At 44.9% G+C, this 25,943-nt stretch overlaps 1 protein-coding gene across 5 annotated transcripts in view; it reads left to right on the forward strand.

Annotated features, from left to right (window-relative positions):
- The window catches only part of OVCH1 (ovochymase 1), a 48,468-nt gene that overhangs the window by 19,244 nt on the left and 3,281 nt on the right, over positions 1 to 25,943 (forward strand). For all 5 annotated transcript variants that reach the window (XM_056517784.1, XM_056517785.1, XM_056517786.1 and 2 more), the window contains 11 exons: positions 103 to 330; positions 1,387 to 1,527; positions 1,617 to 1,746; positions 3,609 to 3,748; positions 5,026 to 5,160; positions 5,849 to 5,884; positions 7,356 to 7,580; positions 13,295 to 13,468; positions 16,045 to 16,276; positions 21,714 to 21,877; positions 22,785 to 22,880. In XM_056517784.1, coding sequence (XP_056373759.1) covers positions 103 to 330; positions 1,387 to 1,527; positions 1,617 to 1,746; positions 3,609 to 3,748; positions 5,026 to 5,160; positions 5,849 to 5,884; positions 7,356 to 7,580; positions 13,295 to 13,468; positions 16,045 to 16,276; positions 21,714 to 21,877; positions 22,785 to 22,880 — 1,701 coding nt within the window. The remainder of the gene's footprint in view (positions 1 to 102; positions 331 to 1,386; positions 1,528 to 1,616; positions 1,747 to 3,608; positions 3,749 to 5,025; positions 5,161 to 5,848; positions 5,885 to 7,355; positions 7,581 to 13,294; positions 13,469 to 16,044; positions 16,277 to 21,713; positions 21,878 to 22,784; positions 22,881 to 25,943) is intronic.

A 25,943-nucleotide genomic window follows, 5' to 3' on the forward strand; every position in this document is an offset into this window, starting at 1 on the left:
TCTGAAATTTAGAACGCAAACTAAAGCAACAATGAAACTTGGCTCCTTGATGACCCATGGGTGTAAGACAAACAATACAACTGGTAATTTTATTTTTTGTAGCTTGTCCCAATGGCCTTCTTTTGGACGATGCGGTTGGCTCCATTGCTTCACCAGGATTTCCATATGGATATGCCGGAGGTTTGATTTGCTCCTGGGTCATCTCCATCACATCCAATAGCAGCTTAATAAAAATTATTTTGAAACACCTGTCTATAGAGGAGTCTGAAAACTGCATCACCGAATCTCTGTCCATCTACCAGGAGGAGAGCAACGTCAGTAAACTGATAGGTAAGGGGAACTTGGCTGAAGCTTATCGACTCTCACAACTTTAGACCCAATACCAAAAAGTTACACTTTTTACTCATACAATCTGAAGCCTTATATAGAAAAAGTTAAAGGAGAACTGTAGTGCAATCTAACTTATAGATCGTGGGGGTCTGACCACTTGGGCCCCCCACAATCTCCTGTACGGGGGCTGTGGCAGTCTACAGGAAGCATCGTGTAGTACCCAGCAGAAAGGCCCGGCAGACAAGCCCCCTCCATGTATCTCTATGGGATATATGGAGGGGGCATGTTGGCTACGCCGCCTCCCAGCATACTGCTGTGGCCATGTACAGGAGAACGCAGGTGTCCCAGTGGTCGGACCCCCCTTGATCTATAACTTATCCCATATCCTTTGTATATGGGATAAGTTATATTGCTCTACAGTTCTCCTTTAAATCCCATCAGGGGGCGGAGTCTAACACATCTGGGAAATGTGGGAAAATATGGTAATAAGAATTATAGGTAATGAGGTAATTCTTCTGGTTGCCATATGGTAGTTATTAACCCTTCTTGTTTAGCAAGGGACCTAAACAGGTGCCCCAACTTTTTCTACTTAGGTGGGGTCTGACCTTAACTGTTGCCAAGAAAAGGGGTCTCCAAACCAAATTTTTTGGTCAGAGGACAAAGGTTTTTTATTTTTTACCTACCTGAAAAGTTAAAGGGGTATTCTGTCGGAAAACATCTTATCCCCTATCCAATGCCGGATGACTGGCGACTATGGCCACCACACCCCGTCCATTCATGTCTACGTAGTAGCTGTCACGCCCCCTCCCATAGACATGAATGGAGAGGGCGTGGCATGATGCCACAAACACGGAAGCTCCAAGCTTCCGCGTTCCGGATGCCACCGCTGCCAGCAGAGATCACGGGGTCCCCAGAGGTGGGAACTCCGTAATCAGACATATTATTCCCTATTCTTTGGATAGGGGATAACATGTTTTCCGGCTGAGTACCCCTTTTAAAGCGGTTGTTGTAATATACAATGGGCTAACCATTAACATGATGGGATCTTCTTTACAGATAAGATTTGCGGCTTCCAGTCCGCCCCTGTCACCTATGAAAGTCGTGGCCCCGTGGTCCGAGTCGTCTTCATCTCCGCTAACCAAGGCTTTTATAGCAGAATTGGCTTTAGTCTTCAGTACAAGATATATGGCGGACGAGGTAACGTTCTGTGTAACCGTGAGATCCCAGCGTATGGACCATGTTCTTACGTGAAGATAACGTATTTACTAATTTATGGTTGTTTGCAGTAAGGGATTTTATGGAGACCGGGTGGAGGAAATCTAGGACTCGGGAGAACTGTAATGATGTCATTGAAACTTCAGAGAACGGGGTTATCTCCTCCCCTGGATATCCGGTGGAATATCCCAATGATCTCAGGTAGGGGTTCAAGTCTCTCCATAGATTTGGGAATGCTAGCCAGTCATAATGGTCTATATACTGGATGAGCCAACATGAGCAGTCCGTCATGTCAATGAGTGATCCCAGGAGCCAACGTTTAATGGACACCTTTACACATTGAAGTTCGGTATCAGACCTGCCTTAGACTTCTTTCAAATCAATCCAAACAAGAAAAACAGACCACACACTATTGTAGAGAGCACACCAATAATTTATAAGAATTCCATAATTTTATTTTAAGTACAAAAAAGAGAAAAAGGCACATATAAATTTAATACATGTACAAAATGGTGAACACAGCTCTAAAACCAATTAAAAAGGCTCATATGGAGCCACAACACAGTCCTAGCCAGGGGCCATGAACCCCCTCGGCTAGTAAGCCCCCTGAGGAAGTCGCCGAGTAGCGACGGAACGCGTGGGGCACCGTGGCACCGTCCTGTTCTATTTGTTTGATTCTTCCCATGCCGGTCACCTCTATATGTCCACAATCAGGTTGTATGTACTGGTAGGATGTTTGTATGGTCAGGGGTTTCTATTTTTGTATACATTCAGTTGATATTTGATGATTTGATTTTGCCAGACAATACTATTGCATCATACCTTCCTACCTGTACATAGTGCTGTTTATTTATTTATTGTGACACGGATGGTATATGTCATATGTTCATTGTATATTCCAGGACGGTGGCTTAGTAGCCGAGGGGGTTCATGGCCCCTGGCTAGGACTGTGTTGTGGCTCCCTATGAGCCTTTTTAATTGGTTTTAGAGCTGTGTTCACCATTTTGTACATGTATTAAATTTATATGTGCCTTTTTCTCTTTTTTGTACTTAATAAAATTATGGAATTCTTATAAATTATTGGTGTGCTCTCTACAATAGTGTGTGGTCTGTTTTTCTTGTTTGGATTATATTGCTTTTTTACACACTTGTAGAGCACCCATGGTATGTATTGGATAGATTGAGCCCCCCATTATCCACTGTTTCTAAGACTTCTTTCACACTGGCAATGTGACGTCGGTCGGGGAAACCGGGAAGAATATGGGGAGGAAAAATACATCATGCGTTTTTTCCTCACGCTACTCCCTTCAAAAAACAATGGCACCCAACGGACCCCATAATAGCAAATGGGATCTGTCTGGACCCGTTGTTTCCCATTGTGACCCGTCAAAAATAACATCCGTTAAGGCACAACATTTTTTTTTTTAAAGTGCCTGACGGACGTTTGCCGATGGGGCACGACATCAGTGTGAAAAGGGCCTTATTGTCCTACTCTTTTTACTTAACTAACTGTATCTAGAATGAATCTAAGCAAAGGCATTGCTTCAAGGGATACTCCGCCCCTAGGCATCTTATCCCCTATCGGATGGGGACCCCCGCAATCTCCCTGCTGCACCCGGCGTTTGTTTAGAGCATTGAGTGCATCGCCGGAGGCTCGTAACGTTACGGTCACGCCCTGCCTGTGACGTCATACCCACGCCCCCTCAATGTAAGTCTATGGAAGGGGTGGTCGTGACATCCCAAGCCTCCACACGGCATCGCCAGTCATCCGGAATGGAGAGAAGTTTGGATGTCTGGGGTGCCGTAGCCGAGATTGTGTGGGTCCCCAGTGGCAGGACCCCCGCGGTAAGACTTCTAGGTTTTGACGGTAAAGGTTCAACAAGAGAATCTTTAGTTGTGGGTCCTGACTTACGATTGTCTTCATGCTTTGCAAAGTCCTACTTTTGATCTTCACCCTACAATCAGGGTGAAAGCCAAGTGTAGGTAAATCAGTGGGGGGCACTTAGTTTTTCTCCTCAACATACAAATCCAAACTCAAATCTAAATTCTGCTTATAATTATAGATGTGAATGGAGGATTATCGCCCCACTCGGGAGCATCATTAGATTGGACATCGACACGTTGACCACAGAAAAAGATAAGACCGGTTGCCAGGACGTTCTCCTCGTTTATCGAGGGCTTGGTGAAAATAAAGACCTAGAAGGTGAGATATTGAGGAAATAAAACTGACAAAAATTTTATTAGGAATTCCAAGGTAAGGACTGAGTGGTTGGCTTGTTTCTGAAAGCCCAGCACTTAAAGGGGTACTCCAGGGAACTAAGCCCATCTGTTCCCTCTCACCAACCTATTTATTTGTCTAAATATCATTCATTAGCTATATAGAGCAGTTTCCCTCTTTCAGCTGTCACTTACATGCAGAAAGTGAGAGAGAGACTTCATTATCAGATCCACCTTGTGCAAAGCTCTCACTGAGACTAGCCCACACCCTCCTGGAAGACAAACACCACGCGATTTCTGGCTTCACAGCCACACCTCCTCTTCCCCTCCCCTCCCGATGTGCCGGCAGAGAAGCCCAGTGAAGGTTCTCAGTCTCAACTTGGCACATAACGCTGCTCTTTTCCTGGTGTAGATCTAATTACTGACTGCTGCTATTCAGAGCATTGCATGATTTATTGCTGGTTGCTGCTCACTGTGGTAACAACAACACAGGGAGGATCAACACGGTGCTGGACACAATCAGGGAGTAAGCTCTTAGAAGACTTTATTTACCCAGAATACAATGTGTTTCGCAGCACAGCTGGCTGCTTCATCAGGCATCGATTGCCAGATGAAGCAGCCAGCTGTGCTGCAAAACGCATTTGATTCTGGGTAAATAAAGTCTTCCAAGCGCTTACTCCCTGATTGTGTCCAGCGCCGTGTTGATCCACCCTGTTTGAAGTAAGCTTTCTCTATACATTGTTAGTTACTCTGGTAGAAAGGCTGCAGGACACATATCTACTCAAGCTATGTCCATGGTTGTGTATGGGGTAGACAACCTCTTGGGGCAAGCGCAATCGTTGTTGTTTGCCTCCCTATTATCGATCATCTTGAATATACTACGCTATGGAACGCCCTGTTTTTATGTTTTACAACCACACAGCATGCACACAGATAGTGAAAGCAATTGGCTGGCAGCCATTACACAGAGCTGCACTGACTTAAGGGAGTTGTAGTCTAGGCTGGAAGCAAGGAAAACAATATTAAGGAGACTGCAGGGGCCACAAGAGCTGCCAAAACCATATGGATAACTACAGGGGACACAGGACAGGTATTGTGGTGGCTTTGGGGCATTTTTATTTTTCTTAACTTCCCCGGACTACCCCTTAAAGAGGTATTATAGACTTCTATAAACATAATGGAGACCATTGTGGTCCGTATCCTGGTCATTAGAACTTACCTCTTGATGAATAGCCAATTAATATTTTTGAATTTTTTTTCCAGGTTCCTATTGTGGGAACATTTCTGATTATGCCGTGAAGACCGATGGTCCGGAGATGACTTTAGTCTTTATTTCCAACTCCAGGGTGTCCATGAAAGGTTTTTTTTCAAGATATTCATTCTGGAGTCTACAAAGAGGTATAAGAAGAATTGGAATTTCCTCTTGTCGTTATGAGACCAAGCTCAACTATTTACTAAAACTATGTTAAAATCCAGATGTGACTGATCAGTAAGAATCCTTAACTTCATAAGTCAGATTGAGGGTTGTGTAGACTGCCATAGAGAATTTCCAAAAAGGTGGTACGTTTACTTCATGAATTTTTCAAATGATAGATTTAAAGGTGTACTCCACTGGGAAACATTTTTTTTTAAATCAACTGGTGCCAGAAAGTTAAACAGATTTGTGAATTACTTCTATTAAAAAATCTTAATCCTTCCAGTACTTATCATCTGATGTATGGTCCACAGGAAGTTCTTTTCTTTTTGAATTTCCTTTCTGTCTGACCACAGTGCTCTCTGCTGACACCTCTGTCCATGTCAGGAACTGTCCAGAGCAGGAGAGGTTTTCTATGGGGATTTGTTTCTACTCTGGACAATTTCTGACATGGACAGAGGTGTCAGCAGAGAGCACTGTGGTCAGACAGAAAGGGAATTCAAAAAGAAAAGAATTTCCTCTGGATCATACAGCAGCTGATAAGTATGGGAAGGATTAAGATTTTTTAATAGAAGTAATTTACAAATCTGTTTAACTTTCTGGCATCAGCGAGCAAGCGAGTTCCACAAAAAAGTAATGAAAAATAAAAATTGTTTGTCTTTGTTACTTTAGATTCTACAAGAAGCCGAGAGGATCTGTCTTTTCTCAGTAAGTATAATATCCTCAATAAAATCTGTAATCCTTAAAGGGGTATTCCGGCCATAGATTTCTTATCCCCTATCCCAGCGGAGGGCTCCCCGCGATCTCCGTGCAGCACCCGCATTCTATGCCGGGCTGCTGCTCCAGTCTCTGAAACCTCTGTGTTTCCGGGACTGGAGATGTGAAGTCACGCCGCCTCCATTCATGCCTATAGGTAACGGCCTCAACTCCCCCTCCCATAGACATGAAGGGGGAGTGGCGTGACATCCCAAGAGGGCGTGGTGTGACCTCATGTCTCCAGTCCAAAACCTCTGTGTTTCCAGGACTGGAGATGTGACGTCATACCACGACCTCATGGGATGTCACGCCACGCCCCCTCCATGTTTATGGGAGGGGGCGTGGAGGCCATGACATCACACCATGCCCCCTGGTGACGTCACGTCACACCTCCTCCATTCATGTCTATGGGAGGGGGCGTGACGGCCGTCACGCCCCCTCCCATAGACAGGAATGGAGGGGATATGGCGTGACATCACGAGGGGGTGTGGTGTGACGTCATGGCCTCCACGCCCCCTCCAATAGACCTGAAGGGGGAGTGGCATGACATCCCTAGGGGCGTGGTGTGACCTCATGTTTCCAGTCCCAAACCTCTGCATTTCCGGGACTGGAGATGTGACGCGACACCACGGCCTCTTGGGATGTCACGCCACGCCCCCTCCATGTCTATGGGAGGGGACATGGAGGCCATGACATCACACCACGCCCCCTCGTGACATCACCTCACGTCACACCCCCTCCATTCATGTCTATGGAAGGGGGCGTGACAGCAGTCACGCCCCCTCCCATAGACATGAATGGAGGGGGTGTGGCGTGATGTCACATCCCCAGTCCCGGGAACACAGACGTTTCCCAGACCGGAGCAGCAGCCCAGCATAGAATGCGGGCAGGGACGTACACAGACATTTTGGGGGACAGGGGCTGAACTGAAAAAAAGGGCACTTCCCATAATTTATATAAATGTCCACATAATAATGCCAGACTGACCAGGGCACTTTTAAGGAGTAACCTCAAAAGGGCAGGGGCTCATGCCCCCTTTCTAGTCAACCTGTGCATGTCCAAGAATGCAGGTGCTGCACGGGGATCGCGGGGGGTCCCAGGGGCGGGCCCCCGTGATCAGACATCTTATCCCCTATCCTTTGGTGTCTATCCCAGATGTCTGTGCCCAAAATACCCCTTTAAGTATTCGCACCTGTTAGGTCATACTTCATAGTATTTTTGGGGAATATATGTGTAGAGATTAGCCCTGCCCACTACTGTACTTCCCAGGTCTACCGCCAGTTCCTGTAGGTTTTTGCCGCTTCGGGATCCCACAACCTTCCATGGATCTCTGAGCACCAGCGCCATCACATGGACAGTGTAGGCTATTACATTTTCTCGGATACTTTTGCTTCTTCCTGCTTGATCACTTTTGTCTCCGTAGGTTGTCCCATCCTTAAGTTTTTAAGAGCTGGTTCATCAGACTTAAAATCCCCCGGCTATCCCGGTACTTACCTGAGTGGATTGGATTGTTGGTGGATCATTTCTTCTGTGTCCGGGAACAAGCTTCACTTGAACATTAAAGACCTGATGTTGGAGGCCTCTCCGAATTGCACGTGGGACTTTCTGAATATTTATGATGGAGCCGGCAATGAGACTAAGTTGTTGGGTAAGTTCTTGCATCGCTGTATCGGCATCCTCCGCTAGTCCATCTTGAGTGGTCCTATCTTGGACAATTTCTATGCATGGAGCTCTCTTGTTGCCTTATTATGCCATGTTTATCTGTATTTTCTCTTAGGTAGCCTTATAAGATCGTTTGATGCACAATCCTGTTTGAGTCCCCTGATGAACCCTGTTATTTTATAGTAGGAAACACGCTGGGACTTGATGTATTGAGGCAACAGGGATTATATTCGGTTATTTGGTTTTTTTGTATACCTTTTGGAACACATTGATCATATATTATTGCATGTAGGTTTTACCTTAAATATGAGGAATTTGTTTAAGTTTGTAGTGTCTTTTAGTTTTGGTTTGTACTATTTTTTTCAGTGTTTTGTGTTTCAAGGGAATAAAAAAAAATTTCTCTGTTTTGGATGACTAACAAAATCTTTACTGGTACCCTATATCTGGTCATACATATGAGATAATTAAAAAGTACCTGTCACCAAATAAACTCTTCTCAACTACCTCAGTCTTTGTTCCCTAACTACTCCTAACACCCCTCCTGCCCTTAAAACGGTACTCCGCTGCACAGCGTTTGGAACAAACTGTTCGGAACGCTGCATCTGGTGCCAGGAGCTCGTGATGTCATAGCCCCGCCCCCTCATGACGCCACACCGCCCCCTCAATGCAATTCTATGGGAGGGGGCGTGGCTGCTGCCACGCCCCCTCCCATAGACTTGCATTGAGGGGGTGGGGCGTGATGTCATGAGGGGCGGGGCTATGATGTCACGAGTTCCCAGCACCAGCTTTTGGAACAGTTTGTTCCAAACGCTGAGCAGCGGAGTACCCCTTTAAAAACAAATTCAGAGCTTTAAAAAGCTGTGTATCATACCTTTCTTCTCACTCTCATAGTGTAATTTCTCAGCAGGGGAATGTGGCCGTTTCCCAGCAGGCATGACATCACTGAAGCCTGCTGAGGGATCAATTCCGCCCTAACGTGGTTGCAGAGCTGTGATGATAAGACCTCAGGCTCTGTGCATGTTTCTGTGGTGAGCCACGGGGTGTGATGAGGTGTATGGGGCAGATGTTGTAGCCCAGGGGCAGATTGTATTGTATTTTCCCGATAACCACCCGAACGGTAGTACCGCTATTCCTATTTAGGCAGGGCAAATAAGAGTCTAAAGCCAGGTCCGGGTTAACAGTAGCTTTACTGAGTGGTAAACAGATAGAAATAGTCTTTACAGCTCGGCCAAGATCCCAGAGAGGTGGCCAGTAACGCAGAGGACCTCACAGCTTGCGGGGACATTGCAGTGACTTGACAGACTTTAGGACAGTCACGCCGACTATAATAGACTTGACTTGACTGTAGGTAGTGACAGCAGACAGAGGACTTGACTTACTGATGTGGCTGTAGGTTAGGATTGAGGCCTCCAGTTGTGCTGGACACTGGCTCTGAGACGTCTGGACTGGACTTGACCTCAGGATCTAAGAGTAAGTGCAAAAGAGACAGATTGCAGCCCCTCCCTTCCTTATAAAGGGGGGCTGTGCAAGGAGCCCATAGATCAAGCTGCAGATCAGTTAGCTGGTGCTCTCTGGGTAACAAACATGTGAATTGAACATGTGACCACATTATCATGTGACTAACTCCAAGGTCCTCAAAGGTACTTTATACATAATACATATAATACTATGGGGGAGACACTGCAGGAGGGCCCCAAGGACACAGAGGGACTCAACCTGACAGGGCCTAAGTAGTGTACGGGACGATATCCCGTACTGGGACATCACATTTCAGTCTGTGTTGCTATCAGTGAGGCTCTTTGCAGCTTTCAGTCTGTGTGGCTTTCTGTGAGAATCTGTGGAGCATTCACTTTCTGTGTAGCTGACAATCAAGCTCACTTCCTGAGTTTGGACTCCTGCCAGGCCGGGAGGAGACCAAACTCCCTGTATTAATTGTGGCAGGGAACAGGACAGAGCCACCTTGTGGACGTTTTTTTTTAATAGTACATTTTAAACATATTTACACAGGAACACTATGTTAAAAGTTTTATTTGGTGACAGGTATGATTTAATGGCTGATTTTGGCCATGTTGGCCAACGATGGTTTCGCACTTTGTGCTCGGCACACAGTGATTTGCCAGACTGTTGAGACCCAATTACCTCCTAGCAGGCTATAACTTCCCCTCCCCCTTACTACAATAAATAATTAAATAATAACTGACACAACAACAATTTAACTTTTCCGTGGGTGGGGATCGGCCACAGCTTTATTTATAAAATTACTTATATAAATAACAATGTAACTGTAACAAAGACACCGATTGGCTTCTTACCAACCCGAGAGGTGCTGCCACACCGTCCTGTGTGGAGGTCTACCCCGGGTTGACCCCGCTTTCACCGTCTTCTTACCGCCAAGCTGTGACTTACAACAAACAGAGATACAAAAAGGGAGGGAAGGAGGGCAAAACTCCGGATCCTGGGCAGATTGAGGGGGGAAGGGAGGCAACACAGCTATAAATACCCAGGGGAGGGCCCCTGAAAGCCCGGGAAACTATTAAACCCCTGATTGGTGCACTCCTTCCCCCCACCCATGGGACATACCACTATAGTTACCTACAAGTTTACAGGCGGGGGAGGGGGCTAAAAACCTTGCCTGTATTATTTCTTAACCCCTTAACTGCTCACCAGTCAGGGGGCAGGCTAGTTATGCACAGCTTGCCCCTCCAGATTAGTCCGGCATATTTCTGGTGGGATTTTTCTTAGGAATGATCTCAACACAGTGGCTGCTCAAAGTTCCTTGTGTATGGGCAGCTTTACAGTAAATGTCGACCTTTTTACCACCATGACATTTCTGAGCCCACAAGTCTTAGGGTGCCCTATAAACATTTGGTGAAAAGTTGACATTTGTTTGGAAAAAAGAAAAGTTGTGTATTTTGAAATGTAATCCTTCTAGTTGGACAAAAGATCTATCATTCAGGAAAGAATGTTCTCAGAATATTCCCCCCAAAGATTGTTCCACCCCAGCCTGGTGGCTTAGATCATGTATGGCCAATGCTAATGACTGTAATGGCCGATATGAACTTATAGGTGTGTGATGTCCCAGTATGGGATATAGTCCTGTACAGTACTTGGGCCCTGTCAGGTTGAGTCCCTCTGTGTCCTAGGGGCCCTCCTGCAGTGTCTCCCCCATAGTGTTATATGTATTATGTATAAAGGACCTTTTGAATTAGTCACATGTTAGTCACATGTTTGTTACCCAGAGAGCACCAGCTAACCAGGTGACCTGCAGCTTGACCTATGGGCTCCTTGTACAGCCCCCCTTTATAAGGAAGGGAGGGGCTGCAATCTGTCTCTTTTGCACTTACTCTTAGATCCTGAGGTCAAGTCCAGTCCAGACGTCTCAGAGCCAGTGTCCAGCACATCTGGAGGCCTCAAGCCTAACCTACAGGAAAAAGTCAGTAAGTCAAGTCGTCTCTGTCTGCTGTCACTATCTACAGTCAAGTCAAGTAAAGTCTATTATAGTCAGCTTGGCTGTCCTAAAGTCTTTCAAGTCACTGCAAGTCCTAGCAAGCTGCAAGGTCCCCTGTGTGTTACTGGTCACCTCTCTGGGATCCTGGCCTAGCTGTAAAGACTGCTACCATCTGTCTACCTCAGTAAAGCTATAGTTAACCCTAACCTGGTCTTGGACTATTATTGCCCTGCCTAACCTTGGGATAGTGGAGCTACCTTCGGGTGGCGTCACGAACATTCAGAGGTTAATACCATCTGCCCCTGGGCTACAACATCTGCCCCATACACCTCACCTTCACACCCCGTGGCGCACCACAGGTGTCTACAAAATAATTGTTCCTCGTTGGCTCAGCTGTTGTTCAACCACCAATCTTCTTCTATGTATTGTGTATGGTCCGTGTAGGACTGGGGTGCCGAGTGCCTACAACTGGAAATGATTCTGGGGGGCCGTGCCTAAAATTACCGTACATGAAAATATTATTAAAGCTTATGGACTCTCACAACTTTAGACCAATACCAAAAAGTTACTCCTTTTGACACTTTTTACACCTACAATCTGAAGCCTTATTTAAATGGTTAAATTCCACCAGGGGGCGGAGTCTAACACATCTGGGAAATGTGGGAAAATATGGTAATAAAAATTATAGGTAATGAGGCAATTCTTCATGCTGTCATATGAGTAATTATTCACCCTTCTTTTTTAGCAAGGGACCTAAATGGGTGCCCCAACTTTTTCTACTTAGGTGGGCTGTGACCTCTGTGAACCTTAAAGGGGTACTCTACTGGAAAACATCTTCTCTTTTTTTTTTTTTTTTTTTTTTTTAAATCAACTGGTGCCAGAAAGTTACAGATTTGTAAATTACTTCTATTTAAAAAAATCTTAATCTTTCGAGTACTTATCAGCTGCTGTATGAGCCACAGGAAGTTCTTTTCTTTTTGAATTTCCTTTCTGTCTAACCACAGTGCTCTCTGCTGACACCTCTGTCCATTTTAGGAACTGTCCAGAGTAGGAGAAAACCCCCATAGAAAACCACTCCTGCTCCGGACAGTTCCTAAAATGGACAGAGGTGTCAGCAGAGAGCACTGTGGTCAGAGAGAAAGGACATTCAAAAAGAGAAGAACTTCCCGTGGATCATACAGCAGCTGATAAGTACTGGAAGGATTAAGATTTTTTAATAGAAGTAATTTACAAATCTGTTTAACTTTCTGGCACCAGTTGATTTACAAAAATAAGTTTTCCAGGGGAGTACCCCTTTAACTGTTGCCAAGAACAGGGGTCTTCCTGCCTACCTGAAAAGTTAAAGGGGTACTCTGCCGGAAAACATCTTATCCCCTAACCAAAGTATAGGGGATAAGATGTCCAATCGCAGGGGTCCCGCCGCTGGGAACCCCCTCAACCTCCACTGCAGCACCCCAGACATCCAGTGCACAGAGCAAATCCCACTCCGTGCCGGATGACTGACTACAGCCACCATGCCCCCTCCATTCATGTCTATGGGAGGAGGTGTGACGGCTATGTAGTAGCCGTCACGCCCCCTCCCATAGACATGAATGGAGGGGCGTGGCATGATGTTACCAGATCACTTTTAGGTCTTGGGCTCACAAACCCTCTTACCATCAATGATCGAAAGGGCGCGGTTGCAATGACCATGTGGCCCTTGTCGTACTGTTACGTCAACACATAAGGGGTTAACCCCTTAATTTCATAGCCAATTATAGAGTTTTTATTCCTTCTAAGAGTCATTATAGCCTTTATGGGACTTTTCATTTTTACCAAAATTTTTACCATTTCATGTATTATGGAACCAATGTATTGTGGTACAGGCTGATGGGGTAAGGAGAACAAACATGGCTACACCGTGATTAAAGGAAGGGGACCCAAGGAGGGAGGAGATGGACCCACCACTATGCTAACACAGGACGCAAGTGGCAACATAACTTCACATCTTGCTTCTTGCACAACTCTGTTAAAACTAGACCCAAAAATTGGCCCACTGTAGCTCAGGGGCCCGTCGGAAATTTCAACTTCTCCCCTGTGGGCCAATCCAAGCCTGTGCATGGCCACTATGTTCTCTCTGCTGATGTCTACCGACAATATTTTATCATTTTTACTCCACAAATGTTTGGAGTTCTTTTGGACCCTCTTAGAGGGACGGGATGAATTGGTACGATAAGGTTATGCCCTTACCTCTCTCACTTTTTGTCTCCTAGTGACCCTTTGCGGAAGCAAGTCCGATTGCAACTTCAGCTCCAGCAGTGGCTTCCTAACGCTTCATTTCCACACCGACGTCTCTGTCAGTGGTCGTGGTTTCCATATTTACTACAGTGAAATAGACAGTTCTCCGATAAAGACATGGAGGTCTATGGAGGTTTCAATGCCGGATGGTAATTTTTATATATATATTACGTCCCGTATTGTAGAAGTATCTCAAATGTTGGTGGCTGCGCTTAGGGCGAACAGTATTATCCATAAGATTTTATAGGTTATCTGTAAGTCGCCCTGTAGAAAATAAACCCTATTGACAAGGGAGTAGCTCCAAAGTCTCTTCCAAATAGGGTTGTTTCCTGACAGACCTTCGGGGCCCTGTTGTAGGGGAATCGGTACTTGTGTACAAGCCATGGCCTACCGTACGGTTCTCTGGTGGTCCTCTCCAACCACATGACTTGTAAGGTGTTTTTGGGGCTACTTCTTCACACTGAAACCCAAAGCACAGTTGAGGGTGCAGTTTGGCAGAACTTAAAAGGGTATTCCAGGAAAAAACTTTTTTTTTTTCATACCAACCTGCTCCAGAAATGTAAACAGATTTGTAAATTACTTCTATTAAAAAAATCTTAATCCTACCAGTACAGTGACCCCTCGACTTATGATGGCCTCGACATATGATCATTTCAACATATGATGGCCTCTCAGAGCCCATCGTATGTTGAAGGCAGCCTCGACATATGATGCTGCTGTGTGTCGGGGCCATCGTACAAACAGCTATCTGACAGCGCTGACAACTTCAGCAACTGACAGATAGTTGTATAATGTCCCCGTGTGCCCCGTTCTGCCTCCTGTTACTCACATGTTGTCCTACTAACTCACACAGGCTTCCACTGTGAGCTCCGTGTAAGCCCCGCCCCCCCAGTGCAGCCATAGCCAATAGCCTGCAGCATCTTGCTGCAGGCATCCAATGAGCTGCTGGCTGCCCTCCCCTTCCTTTCCTATAGAGCTGTAGTCGGCAGGATGGTAATGGAGGACATTCTGTCCCCCCTGAAGGTATTTAAAGAACTGTACAGTACTGTATACAATGTCACACATCACATACAATACATAGACACACTATACACCCCATACATCAATGTTTCCCTATCAGTGTGCCTCCAGCTGTTGCAAAACTATAACTCCCAGCATGGCCAGACAGTCAATGGCTGTACATGCATGCTGGGAGTTGTAGTTGTGCAACAGCTGGAGGCACCCTGGTTTGTTAAACACTCCCCATACACTCCACATACAATGGTCATCCCAGAACCAATTAGCAGTTTCCCATAGAGATATGTATTCAACATACAATGGTTCCGAGGCCCCAGAACCAATTACCATTTTTACATAGACATATGCACTCGACATATGATGGTTTCAACATATGATGGTTCTCCTGGAACCAATTAATATCATATGTTGAGGGACCACTGTACTTATCAGCTGCTGATGTTTAGTTGTTCTTTTCTGTCTGACAACACTGCTCTCTGCTGACACCTCTGTCTATGTCAGTAACTGTCCAGAATAGCAACAAATCCCCGTAGCAAACCTTTCCTGCTTCTGGACAGTTCCTGAGACTGACAACAGTGCTCTCTGCTGACACCTCTGTCTGACAGAAAAGAACAACTCAACTTCAGCAGCTGATAAGTACTGGTAGGATTAAGATTTTTTAATAGAAGTAATTTACAAATCTGTTTAACTTTCTGGAACCAATTGATATGAAAATATTTTTTTTTCATGGAATACCCCTTAAAGTGATACTCCACCCTTGACATCTTATCCCCAATCCAAAGGATAGGGGATAAGATGTCTGATCGTGGCAGTCCCGCTGCTGGGACCCCCGCGATCTCTGTGTAGCTCACGGTGTTATAAACAGAATGTTTAGAATGGTGGGTTCCCACGGCAGGGGTTGTGAAGTCACGCCATGACCCCTCCATTCATGTCTAAGGGAGGGGGCGTGACGGCCGTCACCCCCCCCTCCCTTAGACATGAATGGAGGGGGTGTGGTGGGACGTCACCAGTGGGCGTGGCTTGATGTCACGACCCCCGCCTCGGGAACCCAGCGTTCTAATCATACTGTTTAGAATGCTGGGTACTGCACGGAGATCACGGGGGGTCCCAGTGGCAGGATCCCCGTGATCAGACGTCTTATAAGATGTCTAGGGGCGGAGTACCTCTTTAAAGGGGTACTCCGGCGCTAAGACATCTTATCCCCTATCCAAAGGATAGGGGATAAGATGCCTGATCGTGGGGGTCCCGCCACTGGGGACCCCTGTGATCTTGCACGCAGCACCCCGGTATTATCAGTCCCCGGAGCGTGTTCGCTCCAGGTCTGATTACTGGCGATCACGGGGGCCGGAGCATTGTGTCGTCACAGCCCTGCCCCCGTGTGACATCATGCTCCGCCCCCTCAATGTAAGCCTATGGGAGGGCGCGGAGCCGGGGCCCCGTACAGGAGATCGCGGGGGGCCCCAGTGGTCGGACCCCCCCCCCCCCCTGTGATCTGAAACTTATCCCCTATCTTTAGGATAGGGGATACGTTTTTCAGCACTGGATATCTCCTTTAAGTGTCGGCAATTGGCCACTGCTACCAACATTACTTAACACAAATCAAGGTAAAATGCTGACAGCGCCCCCTAGTCTCTCGTCACATTCCTATAAAGCCTTTCCCAATAAAATTAGAAATCTGTTCTATTACCAATTATTTTTTTATTTTTAGAAAAAACCTGTGGGACGTCTTCTGTAGATCCCATGCCAAAAACCAGGTCCGCCTCGATGGCTGAAGTTGTCCTAGATGAAAAAGGGACACCCCGAGTTGTGGGAGGTCAAGCAGCTGCCCCAATGTCCTGGCCTTGGATTGTCAACCTTCAGGACGAATGGGGACAAAATCTGTGCGGGGCGACAATCATCCATGAGAAGTGGTTACTGACCGCGGCGCACTGCAGCTTTGTGTAAATGTTCTCCGAATTATCGTAATTCCTGGTATAAGTTATTTCACAGAAAAGGAATAGAAAATTTATGTTTTTAGTCCCACGTCTGTTCCATTCAGCTTTATTAGGTTAATAGCTGTGTGACAAAACTACTTTGGTAAGCATCCCTAAACGCCCCCTCAAAAATGCATTAGGTTGCAAAGCCCCACGACAGGAGGAGATACTGGGCATGCTCAGAACCACTCAAAGGGAAGCTGGAAGCCAAGCCCTGTACATTAAAGGGGTTATCCAGGAATCAAAAAAACAAAGCTAAAAACGCTCCCCATCTGTCTCCAGGTTGGGTGTGGTTCTGCAGCTCATTTCGTTGAAGTGAATGGAGCCAAGTTGTAATACCACCCAGAACCTGGGGACAGACGTGGAGCTGTTTTGATAGAAATTAGCTCTGTTTTTCTATTCCTGGATAACCCCTTTAATCATGCAGGGGATGGAGAAGGGTTACATGCTCAAGACCACTTAAAGGGAAGCTGAAAGCCAAGCTCTGTACATCAATCATGCAGGGCAGAGAGGGGTGGGGGAGAGAGGAAGCTTGCATGCTCAGAAGCACTTAAAGGGTACTCCGGTGGAAAACATTATTTTTTTTTATCAACTGGTGCCAGAAAGTGAAACAGATTTGTAAATTACTTATATTAAAAAATCTTTACCCTTCCAGTACTTTTTAGCAACTATATGCTAAAGAGGAAATTCTTTTCATTTTGGAACTTATTTTTTGTCTTGTCCACAGTGCTCTCTGCTGACACATGATGCCCGTATCAGGAACTGTCCAGAGCAGGAGAAAATCCCCATAGCAAACCTATGCTGCTCTGGATAGTTCCTGATACGGACAGAGGTGTCAGCAGAGAGCACTGTGGACAAGGAAAAAAAAAAAAAGAAATTCAAAAAGAAAATAATTTAATATGTAGCATACAGCTGCTTAAAAGTACTGAAGGGGTAAAGATTTTTAATAGAAGTAATTTACAAATCTAGAAGTAAACAAGAAACAACAGTGGCACCGATACCTTAGGCCTCCTAAGACCACGAGATGGAGACGGCGTCCCGCTAGACTGGAAATCCACCCTGGCAGCGGAGGTGCTAGGACAATAAAGACCGTAGTCACTAAATTGTAGTAAATAAAGAAAAAAGGTGTCCTGCACTCACCGCTTCTATCCAGGTAATCCTGCTCCCATCTCGGGTCACGACTCGAACACGGAGGACATGGGTTGTGGAGCGCTCAGAGGCGACTGCCGGCGGTTTCACGCATAGGAATGCGCTTCATCCGGCCTCGTTAACGTCATCGCGCTGTGCGAATTATAAAGGTGCAGCTGGTGAGTCACATGATTCCAGGTGAACTCTCACCCCGTGTTATATTCAAAAGTGAACGGACCGAAAACGCCACATAAGGAAGCAAAAAGCAAGTTAGGTAAGTACATCAATACTAATAGACCTAAATCTGCCCTGAATAAACAAAAATTTATAAAAAAGGGGAAAAATCTAATTTATCATTTAACCCTAACGGTCCCTGTGCATCGAGGCGCAATATCCAACGCGCCTCGGCACGCAGGAGCAGACGACGTCTATCTCCTCCAGAAGGGTGACAAGGGATTGTTTCGAGACCTCCAAATTTTAACGTGGTGCAATTTCCACCATGTATGGATTGCATATGCTGAACAAATCTTGGGGAACCACCTCCTTTTCGAACCGAGTACATATGCTCACGCACTCGGGCCCGGAGTTGTCTCTCGGTTTTTCCAATATAAAAAAATTGGCAACTACAACATAAAAAATATACAACGAAGGTGCTCCGGCAGGTGATGAGGTGTTTTATTTCAAAAACATAACTCCCTAATTTAATAGAAATCGCATTAATGTTGTGAGGGCATTGAGGACAGAAACCGCACTTCTTATTCCCTTTCGGGGCTATACCAGACAACCAAGTCTCCTTGGGATGTGCTTCTCTATTCATCTTCTGACCCTTCAGTAGATCAGCGATAGTCTTGTTTTTTCTGAAGGTCACTATGGGTCTGTTTTGTGCTGTATTCACAATGTCTGGATCTGCCATTAGTAGATACCAGTTCTTAGTGATGGCAGATTTGATAACGTGATTCAGAGGGCTGTTTTTAAAAGCAAACGTGAATTTTGAATTCTCTTCAGTGGTGGACAAAAAATCTTTTTTCTTATTTTTTGAATCAATAAGTAAATCATCTCTGTTTTTAATTGCAGCTCTCCTGTAAGCTCGTGCTAATACTTCATCAGGATACTGACGCTGTCTAAAGCGTGTAAGTAAGTGTGCTGCTTGTTCCTCATAATCAGACTGCTTGCTATTATTTCTTTTTAAACGTAAAAGCTGGCTATACGGAATAGAATTTTTAGTTTCAATAGGGTGGGAGCTCTTATAATGCAAAAGAGCATTTCTTGCCACTTCTTTCCTATAGCCTTGTGCCAGAAGCTGGTTATTCTCCACATAGAGTTTAAGATCCAAGAATTCGAGACTTTCTCCCCCAAACACACTCGTAAATACCATGTTCATAGCATTGACATTAAGATAGGCTACAAAATCTTCAAACACACTTGGAGGCCCATCCCACACCACCAGGATATCATCCATATACCTCCAAAAAGCCCGAATATGCCTTGAAAAAAGATTGGAGGTACTGAAAACATACTCCTGTTCAAACGCGGCTAAAAACAAATTCGCGTATGAACAGGAGGTGGGACTCCCCATTGCGGTTCCGACTTTCTGTCGGAACCATTGATTGTCGAATTGAAAAGTATTATTGTTAAGAATAAACATGAGGGCATCACAGATAAATTGTACAAAACCGTGTGACTTGTCGGTCCTATTCAGAATGTTTTGAATGGCTTGCACACCCGTAATATGGGGAATGCGGGTGTACAACGCCTCTACATCTATAGATGCCAACGAAAAAGAGGGTTCCCAATTAAAGTCGTGAATAAACCTTAATACGTCTCCTGTATCTTTAAGATATGTTGGAATGGAGGTAAGGAGGGGTCTAAGGGACCAATCTACGTATTTAGATAAGTACTCGGTCACCGAACCCACCCCCGCAACAATAGGTCGTCCAGGGGGGTGGGTGCGGGACTTATGTACCTTAGGTAACAAATACCAATTGGGGTCACTGGGGGTCACAGGTATAAGACGTTCCGCTAATTTCAGATCCAACACTCCAACCTCTACATAGTGGCGAAGGAACGATCTCAACTTCTCTTTAATACGGCTCGTAGGATTCTCCGACAACTTTTCATAGGTATCTATCGCAGACAATTGACGCTGAGCCTCTTGGTTATAATCAACTTTAGACCAAACAACAATACTGCCTCCCTTATCTGCTCTCGAGATGACAAGATCCTCTCTCTTGACTAACCAATTCAGACCTTCAAATTCATCGTTAGATAAGTTACTCAGTGGATGGGGGTAAATGAGTGCCTTCATGTCATTTTTTACTGCCTTCATGAACAAATCAATAGGGCCACCCGGTGCTAAGGGAGGGTTGAACGTGGAGGGGACCCCCCCCAAAAAAGGGGGGGAGTCCCCTTCACATCGAACCTGTGTGGCATCATCTGATGCCAAATTAACTAACATATTCGTAAACTCCATGTCATTAGCATCAAAACCCTTAACAGGGATAAAGCCCAAAGGGCCTATATGGCAAGGTGTATTACAATCAATTAATGCAGGAGGTTTTTTTATGGAGCTGGAAAAAAACTTATTGAGGTTAATTTTACGAACAGCCCTAAATAAATCGACTTCAAAGGAGACAAAATCAAAACCTTCAACTAATCCAAAATTCAGACCTTTAGACAAAGCAGTCAGAGTACTCTGGGGGAGGACAACATCTGTCAGGTTCTCCACCAGAGTCTCCCCTGCTAATCCCTCCAAGTGACCTCCTTGCGTTTCTGTGCCCACTTTCCTCTTAGCGTGCCTCTTTCTGCCCCCCCTTCTGGTCTTCTTTCTAAAGGGGGTTGCTGAGTATAGGAGTTTCCCTGGCTAGAATCTCTATTACCCTCATCTGAAGCGCTCGTGTCTGATTCAGTGGTCCAGAAGTCTTGGCTTCTGCGACCCTTGAAGTTTCTTCTTCTAAATCTTCTACCTGCATTTCTTCTACCATTTTTGTTATTATTGGTACTCCAAGAAAAAACATTATCGTTATCATAATCGCGCTTATCGCGCACAAATTTGTCACGTTTTACTTCTTTTATCTCAATCTGGAGGAGGGCCATCTTCTTCTCAAGATTTTTTAAAAAAGTGGTTGCTTGGATTTCAGATACTCGTTTACGAAATTCATTTTTAGACCTTTCCAAGTCTTCAGTAATTTTAACATAGTCTCTCTGATGTTGTTCCAGGACTATTTCTACCAATTTCAAAGCATGTTGCATATGTGCTGATTTCCAAGCATGCATGAACTCATTACTTTCCAAAAATTGGGACGGAACTTTATAATTCCTTAAACCCCTAGGAGCTCTGCCTGAGTCAACATAAGCCTGCAACGAATTGATAGACCAAAAAGATCTTGCTTCCTTTTCAGTGAGTGAAACAATTCTGTGTTCAAGTGCTCGTGTGCTAATTAGCTGCAATTCATCCTGCAAGTTGCAGGATGAAAAAAACGCTCCAGCGTCCTGTCTTCCTGTGTCCGGCATTGGATTACCATCTGTGGAACCCTTATCTGTCTCCATAGCTGGTGAGAGTTCACCTGGAATCATGTGACTCACCAGCTGCACCTTTATAATTCGCACAGCGCGATGACGTTAACGAGGCCGGATGAAGCGCATTCCTATGCGTGAAACCGCCGGCAGTCGCCTCTGAGCGCTCCACAACCCATGTCCTCCGTGTTCGAGTCGTGACCCGAGATGGGAGCAGGATTACCTGGATAGAAGCGGTGAGTGCAGGACACCTTTTTTCTTTATTTACTATAATTTACAAATCTGTTTAACTTTCTGGCACCAGTTGATCTACAAAAAAAAAAAAAAAAAAAAAAAAAAAAAAAAAAAAAAAAAAAAAAAAAAGGAGAGCTGCAAGCCACGCCTTGTATATCAATCATGCAGAGATGGGAGAGGTAGGGGAGGAAGATACCACACACAACCTGGGGACAGACGGGGGAGCTGTTTTTGAAAGAAATTAGCTCTGTTTTTCTATTCCTGGATAACCCCTTTAAAGGAAAGCTGAAAGCCAAGCTCTGCACATCAATCATACAGAGAGGAGTGGGGGAGGGAGGAGGTGTGCATGCTGCAGCTCTGCACTGCCTCCTTACAGATTCCCTTTAAAACAATGTCACCCTACAACTACGAGGAAATTGCCACTATAATGTAACTAGGGCAAGTGATACTTTATTATACCTCTGAAAGATTTAGTCTGACTATTTCATTTATAAACTTTATGTTGAATGTGTTTTCCTGTATTTTGCAGTATTGGGTCAGACAGAGTCTTTCTAGGTAACATTGACCGGACCCCTTCTAATGGGACAGAAGCCATAGTTATAAAGTCCTATGTTCACGAACTGTACAAGGATGATGTGGCTCCTCCGGATTACGACATCTGCCTACTAGAGCTCAGGTCTCCTGTTCCATTAGGTAAGAACATTCCCTAAAGAACATTAAAGGGGTACTCCACCCCTAGACATCTTATCCCCTATCCAAAGGATAGGGGATAAGATGTCTGATCGCAGGGGTCCCGATGCTAGGCGACTGCGGCACCCCAGACATCCGGTGCACGAAGCTAATTTTGCTCCATGCCGGATGACTGGCGATGGGGGCGGAGGCTCGTGACATCATGGCCACGCCCCCTCAATGCAAGTCTATGGGAGGGGGCGTGGTGGTAGTCACGCCCCCTCCCATAGACTTGCATTGAGGGGGCATGGCCGTGATGTCACGAGCGGGCATGGCCTTGACGTCACGAGCCTCCAGCGCTGTACCCGACCATCAAAAGGAACCCCCACGGGACTCCCGCGATCAGACGTCTTATCCCTGGTGCGGAGTACCCCTTTAAAAGGGATCTATTAAAATGGTCTCCCGGGATTGTAGTATTGATAGCGTATCCTTAAGGTAGGACAACAAAACCTGTCTAGTGTAGGTTCAACTCCCAGCACCCTCCTAAATCTGGGGAAGGGGAAACATTTCCGTACGGGCCATATACCCTTCATTGTTTACCCACATTTAGTTGTGGCTGTGCCTGGTACTACACATTAGTCCTATGCTAGTGGTCAAGACTGAATTTCCAGCTGAATGGCGGAGGGTGTTGGGAATTTGCTCCCCACCAATAAAATAATAATGGTTATCCTAATGGTGACAACCAATGTGGCCACCATTACAGCTCTAATAGGGGTTGCCACCAATCCTTGGAAGATCTAGATATGAATATGCCATTAAAGGAGACCTCTAATCGGGCTCCTGGTAGCAGGGGATGTCCGCAAAATATTGGGGCCGCAGAATACTGTCTATATGATGTTGACCAATACAAGGAATTTTCTTTTTTATGTAGGTGATTCCGTCGCTGTAATGTGTTTGCCACATGAAGAGGAAGAGTTTGACCGTGACAGTTGTCTGGTCGCAGGATGGGGCGCCACTGCAGCGAGAAGTAAGACGACTACTACTGTTAGCAGTGATAGGAAATGGAGCTGTAATATTACAGCAATCGCATCATACCCTTCTTTCTATATTCTGACACAGTGCCACACCTCTGCTTGTGGCCGTACCTGGTAGTGCAGCTCAGTCCGATCCACTTTAATGCGACTGAGTCATAGAAACTGGAATGGCTACGGCCATTCAGGAAGACTCTATGGCTGTGTGGTTGCTTCTCTCAAGTGTTGCCGTTCCTGAACTTAAAGGGGTACTCCGGTGCTCGGAGCCAGAGGCCGTGATCGTGACATCAGAGCCATGTCCCCTTGTGCCGTCACGCCACACCCCCTCCATTTATGTCTATAAATGGAGGGTGTGTGGCGTGATGGCATGAGGGGGCGTGGCCGTGATGTGACCACTGCCGCAGGAACCCTGCGTTTGTTTGGATGCTGCAGGAGGTCACGGGGGGCCCCAGCAGCGGGAGCCCCACGATCAGACATCTTATCTAGGGATGAACAAATCGATTCTGACGGGTCTGAATTAGTTACGAATTTCAGGAAAACTTCGATGTCCATAGCCATTAAATCGTTTAATTAAAGTGCTGATTTGCCTCTAAGTAAGGTTTGTGTTTATAATGTGAAAGTGTCCAAAAATTTTATAGTGTCTCATTCAGGCTTCAGTTTTCGAGGACCCTTGTAGTTTGCAGACTTTGTTTAAAGATGTTTTATAATTTATGAAAAGTGACTTGTACATTATTAAATAATATTTAAGAAAATGTAAATAAATAATTGCTATACATAAAAGCCAGGTAAGGCTGCATTCACACCACGTTTTTGCAATACAGTTCTCGTATCAGGTTTTTGATGAAAAACTGATTCCTCAAAACCGGACTAAACTGTATCAAAACGTGTGTACAAGTTTCAATCCGTATACAGTTAAAGACCGTATACAGTTTAAAAAATGTCCGGTTGCATCCGTTTTTTAAGAAAAAAAGTTTTTAAGTTTTCACTCCATTATGAATAAAGTTTCACTTGTTTGATTGAAATTCCAAGAAAAAAAACTGTGCAAAGTCAAAAACCATATGGTGCAAAACTAATGGAACCGTACACACATACAGTTCTGTACGGTTCCCATTGACTCCCATGTTTTAAAAAAAAACGTATACGGTTTAATACAATTTTTCACCCAGACCAAAAACCGTGATAGGCTACGGTTTTGGGTACGGGGAAAAAAAACTGACAAAATCGAACAGGATGCAAAACGGACACAACCGGATGCATATTTTTGCATACGGTTTTCAATGGAGAGTCAATGCATACGGTTTTCAATACGGTTCCGTGCGGTTTTCACATAGAAAACGTATACGGGAACTGTACTGCAAAAACGTGGTGTGAATGCAGCATAAGAAGTCCAGAATGGAAGGTAACTCTTGTCTCTTCATTCTCGCGACATGAATAGTGTTGCTCACGAATATTCGCAATTCGAATATTATTCGCGAATATCGCATATTCGCGAATTCGCGAATTTCGCGAATATAGCGCTATATATTCGTAATTACGAATATTCGTTTTTTTTTTTTTTTTTTTTAATTTTTTTTTTCACAGTACACATCACAGTGATCACCCCTCTCTGCTTCCAGCTTGTGTGGTGTAAAGAAGGCTGTAATACTACTGTGTGAGACTGGCGTGCGAAAATTCGTACATGCGAAAATTAGAACATGCGAATTTTCGCATATGCGAATTTTCGCGTATGCTTATTTTGTGTATGCTAATATTCACATATGTTAATTTTCGCATACGCGAATATTCGCATATGCGAAAATAAAACGAGAATATAACGAATATGCGAATATTCGCGAATATATGACGAATATTCGTCCATATATTCGCGAATATTCGCGAATTCGAATATGGCCTATGCCGCTCAACACTAGACATGAAGGACATTTCCAAAAGAATCTGCATGTCATCCTGAATAACAGTATTATTTCACTACCCCAGCACACTCCCTATGTGTGTTACAGCAAGGCAAAGGGTTCTACACCCCTATTGAGGCTCTCTGTAGCCCGGAAATAGCCGTTGAATAGCGATTCACTGCGAATAAATTCATAATGAACCTAATTTTATCAGAAAATTCTGTGAATTGGCCGAATCTAATTTTTCAAAAATTTGCTCATCTCTAATCTTACCTCCTATCCCTTTGATAAGGGATGAGATGTATAGCAGCGGAGTAGCCCTTTAAGTTGGCCTGTAGTTATGTCCATGCCTCCTGAGCAGTTTTATAATACAATTTCCGCAGAGAATCTTAGGCCATATACCCACTATGAGACTCTGTTCTGAAGTACTGAGAATTAGGCTGTATTTCACTACAGAGTAGGAGGAACATTTTACACTTTTTCTTACAGCCCTTTACTTCCTCCCTGCTGATGTCAGCTGCCATAGTAGATAGTCTAAAATAATAATAATGATATAATAATTAATAAGATGAAAATAACTTCAACATGTCACCCATGCAGAGAATTACCAGTTTTTTATATGGCTGCAGAGGTAATTTGATGGCTAATAAAGTCCTGTGATCACAGCAGCCATGTTCTGCTGTATGTAGGATCCATCAGTTTACTAAAAGTGCCCATACACATAGGTTCAAAGAGATGCTATCATTTCAAATAAACTTTTGACATGTCATACAGACACGTCAACATTTTTGATCAGAGTCTGGGTGTTCAGAACCCCACACATGATCGCTAGAAGGAGTCAGGAGAAGCTCAGCCCTTTACTCGCTGCAGAAGAAGGGCACCATAGACTTACTATAGAATCCATCTCCTGCAATGACAGGGAAAGCAGCGAGCTGGAGAGAGAAGTGCCCAGCCGAGTGGGTTTCCCCGCTCGTTTAAAGGGGAACTATGGGAAAAAATACCCGGCAGTCGGACCCCGCGTGATCTGCTACTTCTCCGTATCCACAGTTAAATTTAAGTTTAAATTAAAATTAAGTAAAATTTCTCTGGACTATAACATTCATGAGGGTCTGAACAATTGGGGTTGAGCACCTTGTATCACCTTTGACCACATTAATGTAATTGTTT

Source organism: Hyla sarda, chromosome 4, assembly GCF_029499605.1.
Source record: "Hyla sarda isolate aHylSar1 chromosome 4, aHylSar1.hap1, whole genome shotgun sequence".
Classification (NCBI taxonomy): Eukaryota; Metazoa; Chordata; class Amphibia; order Anura; family Hylidae; genus Hyla; species Hyla sarda.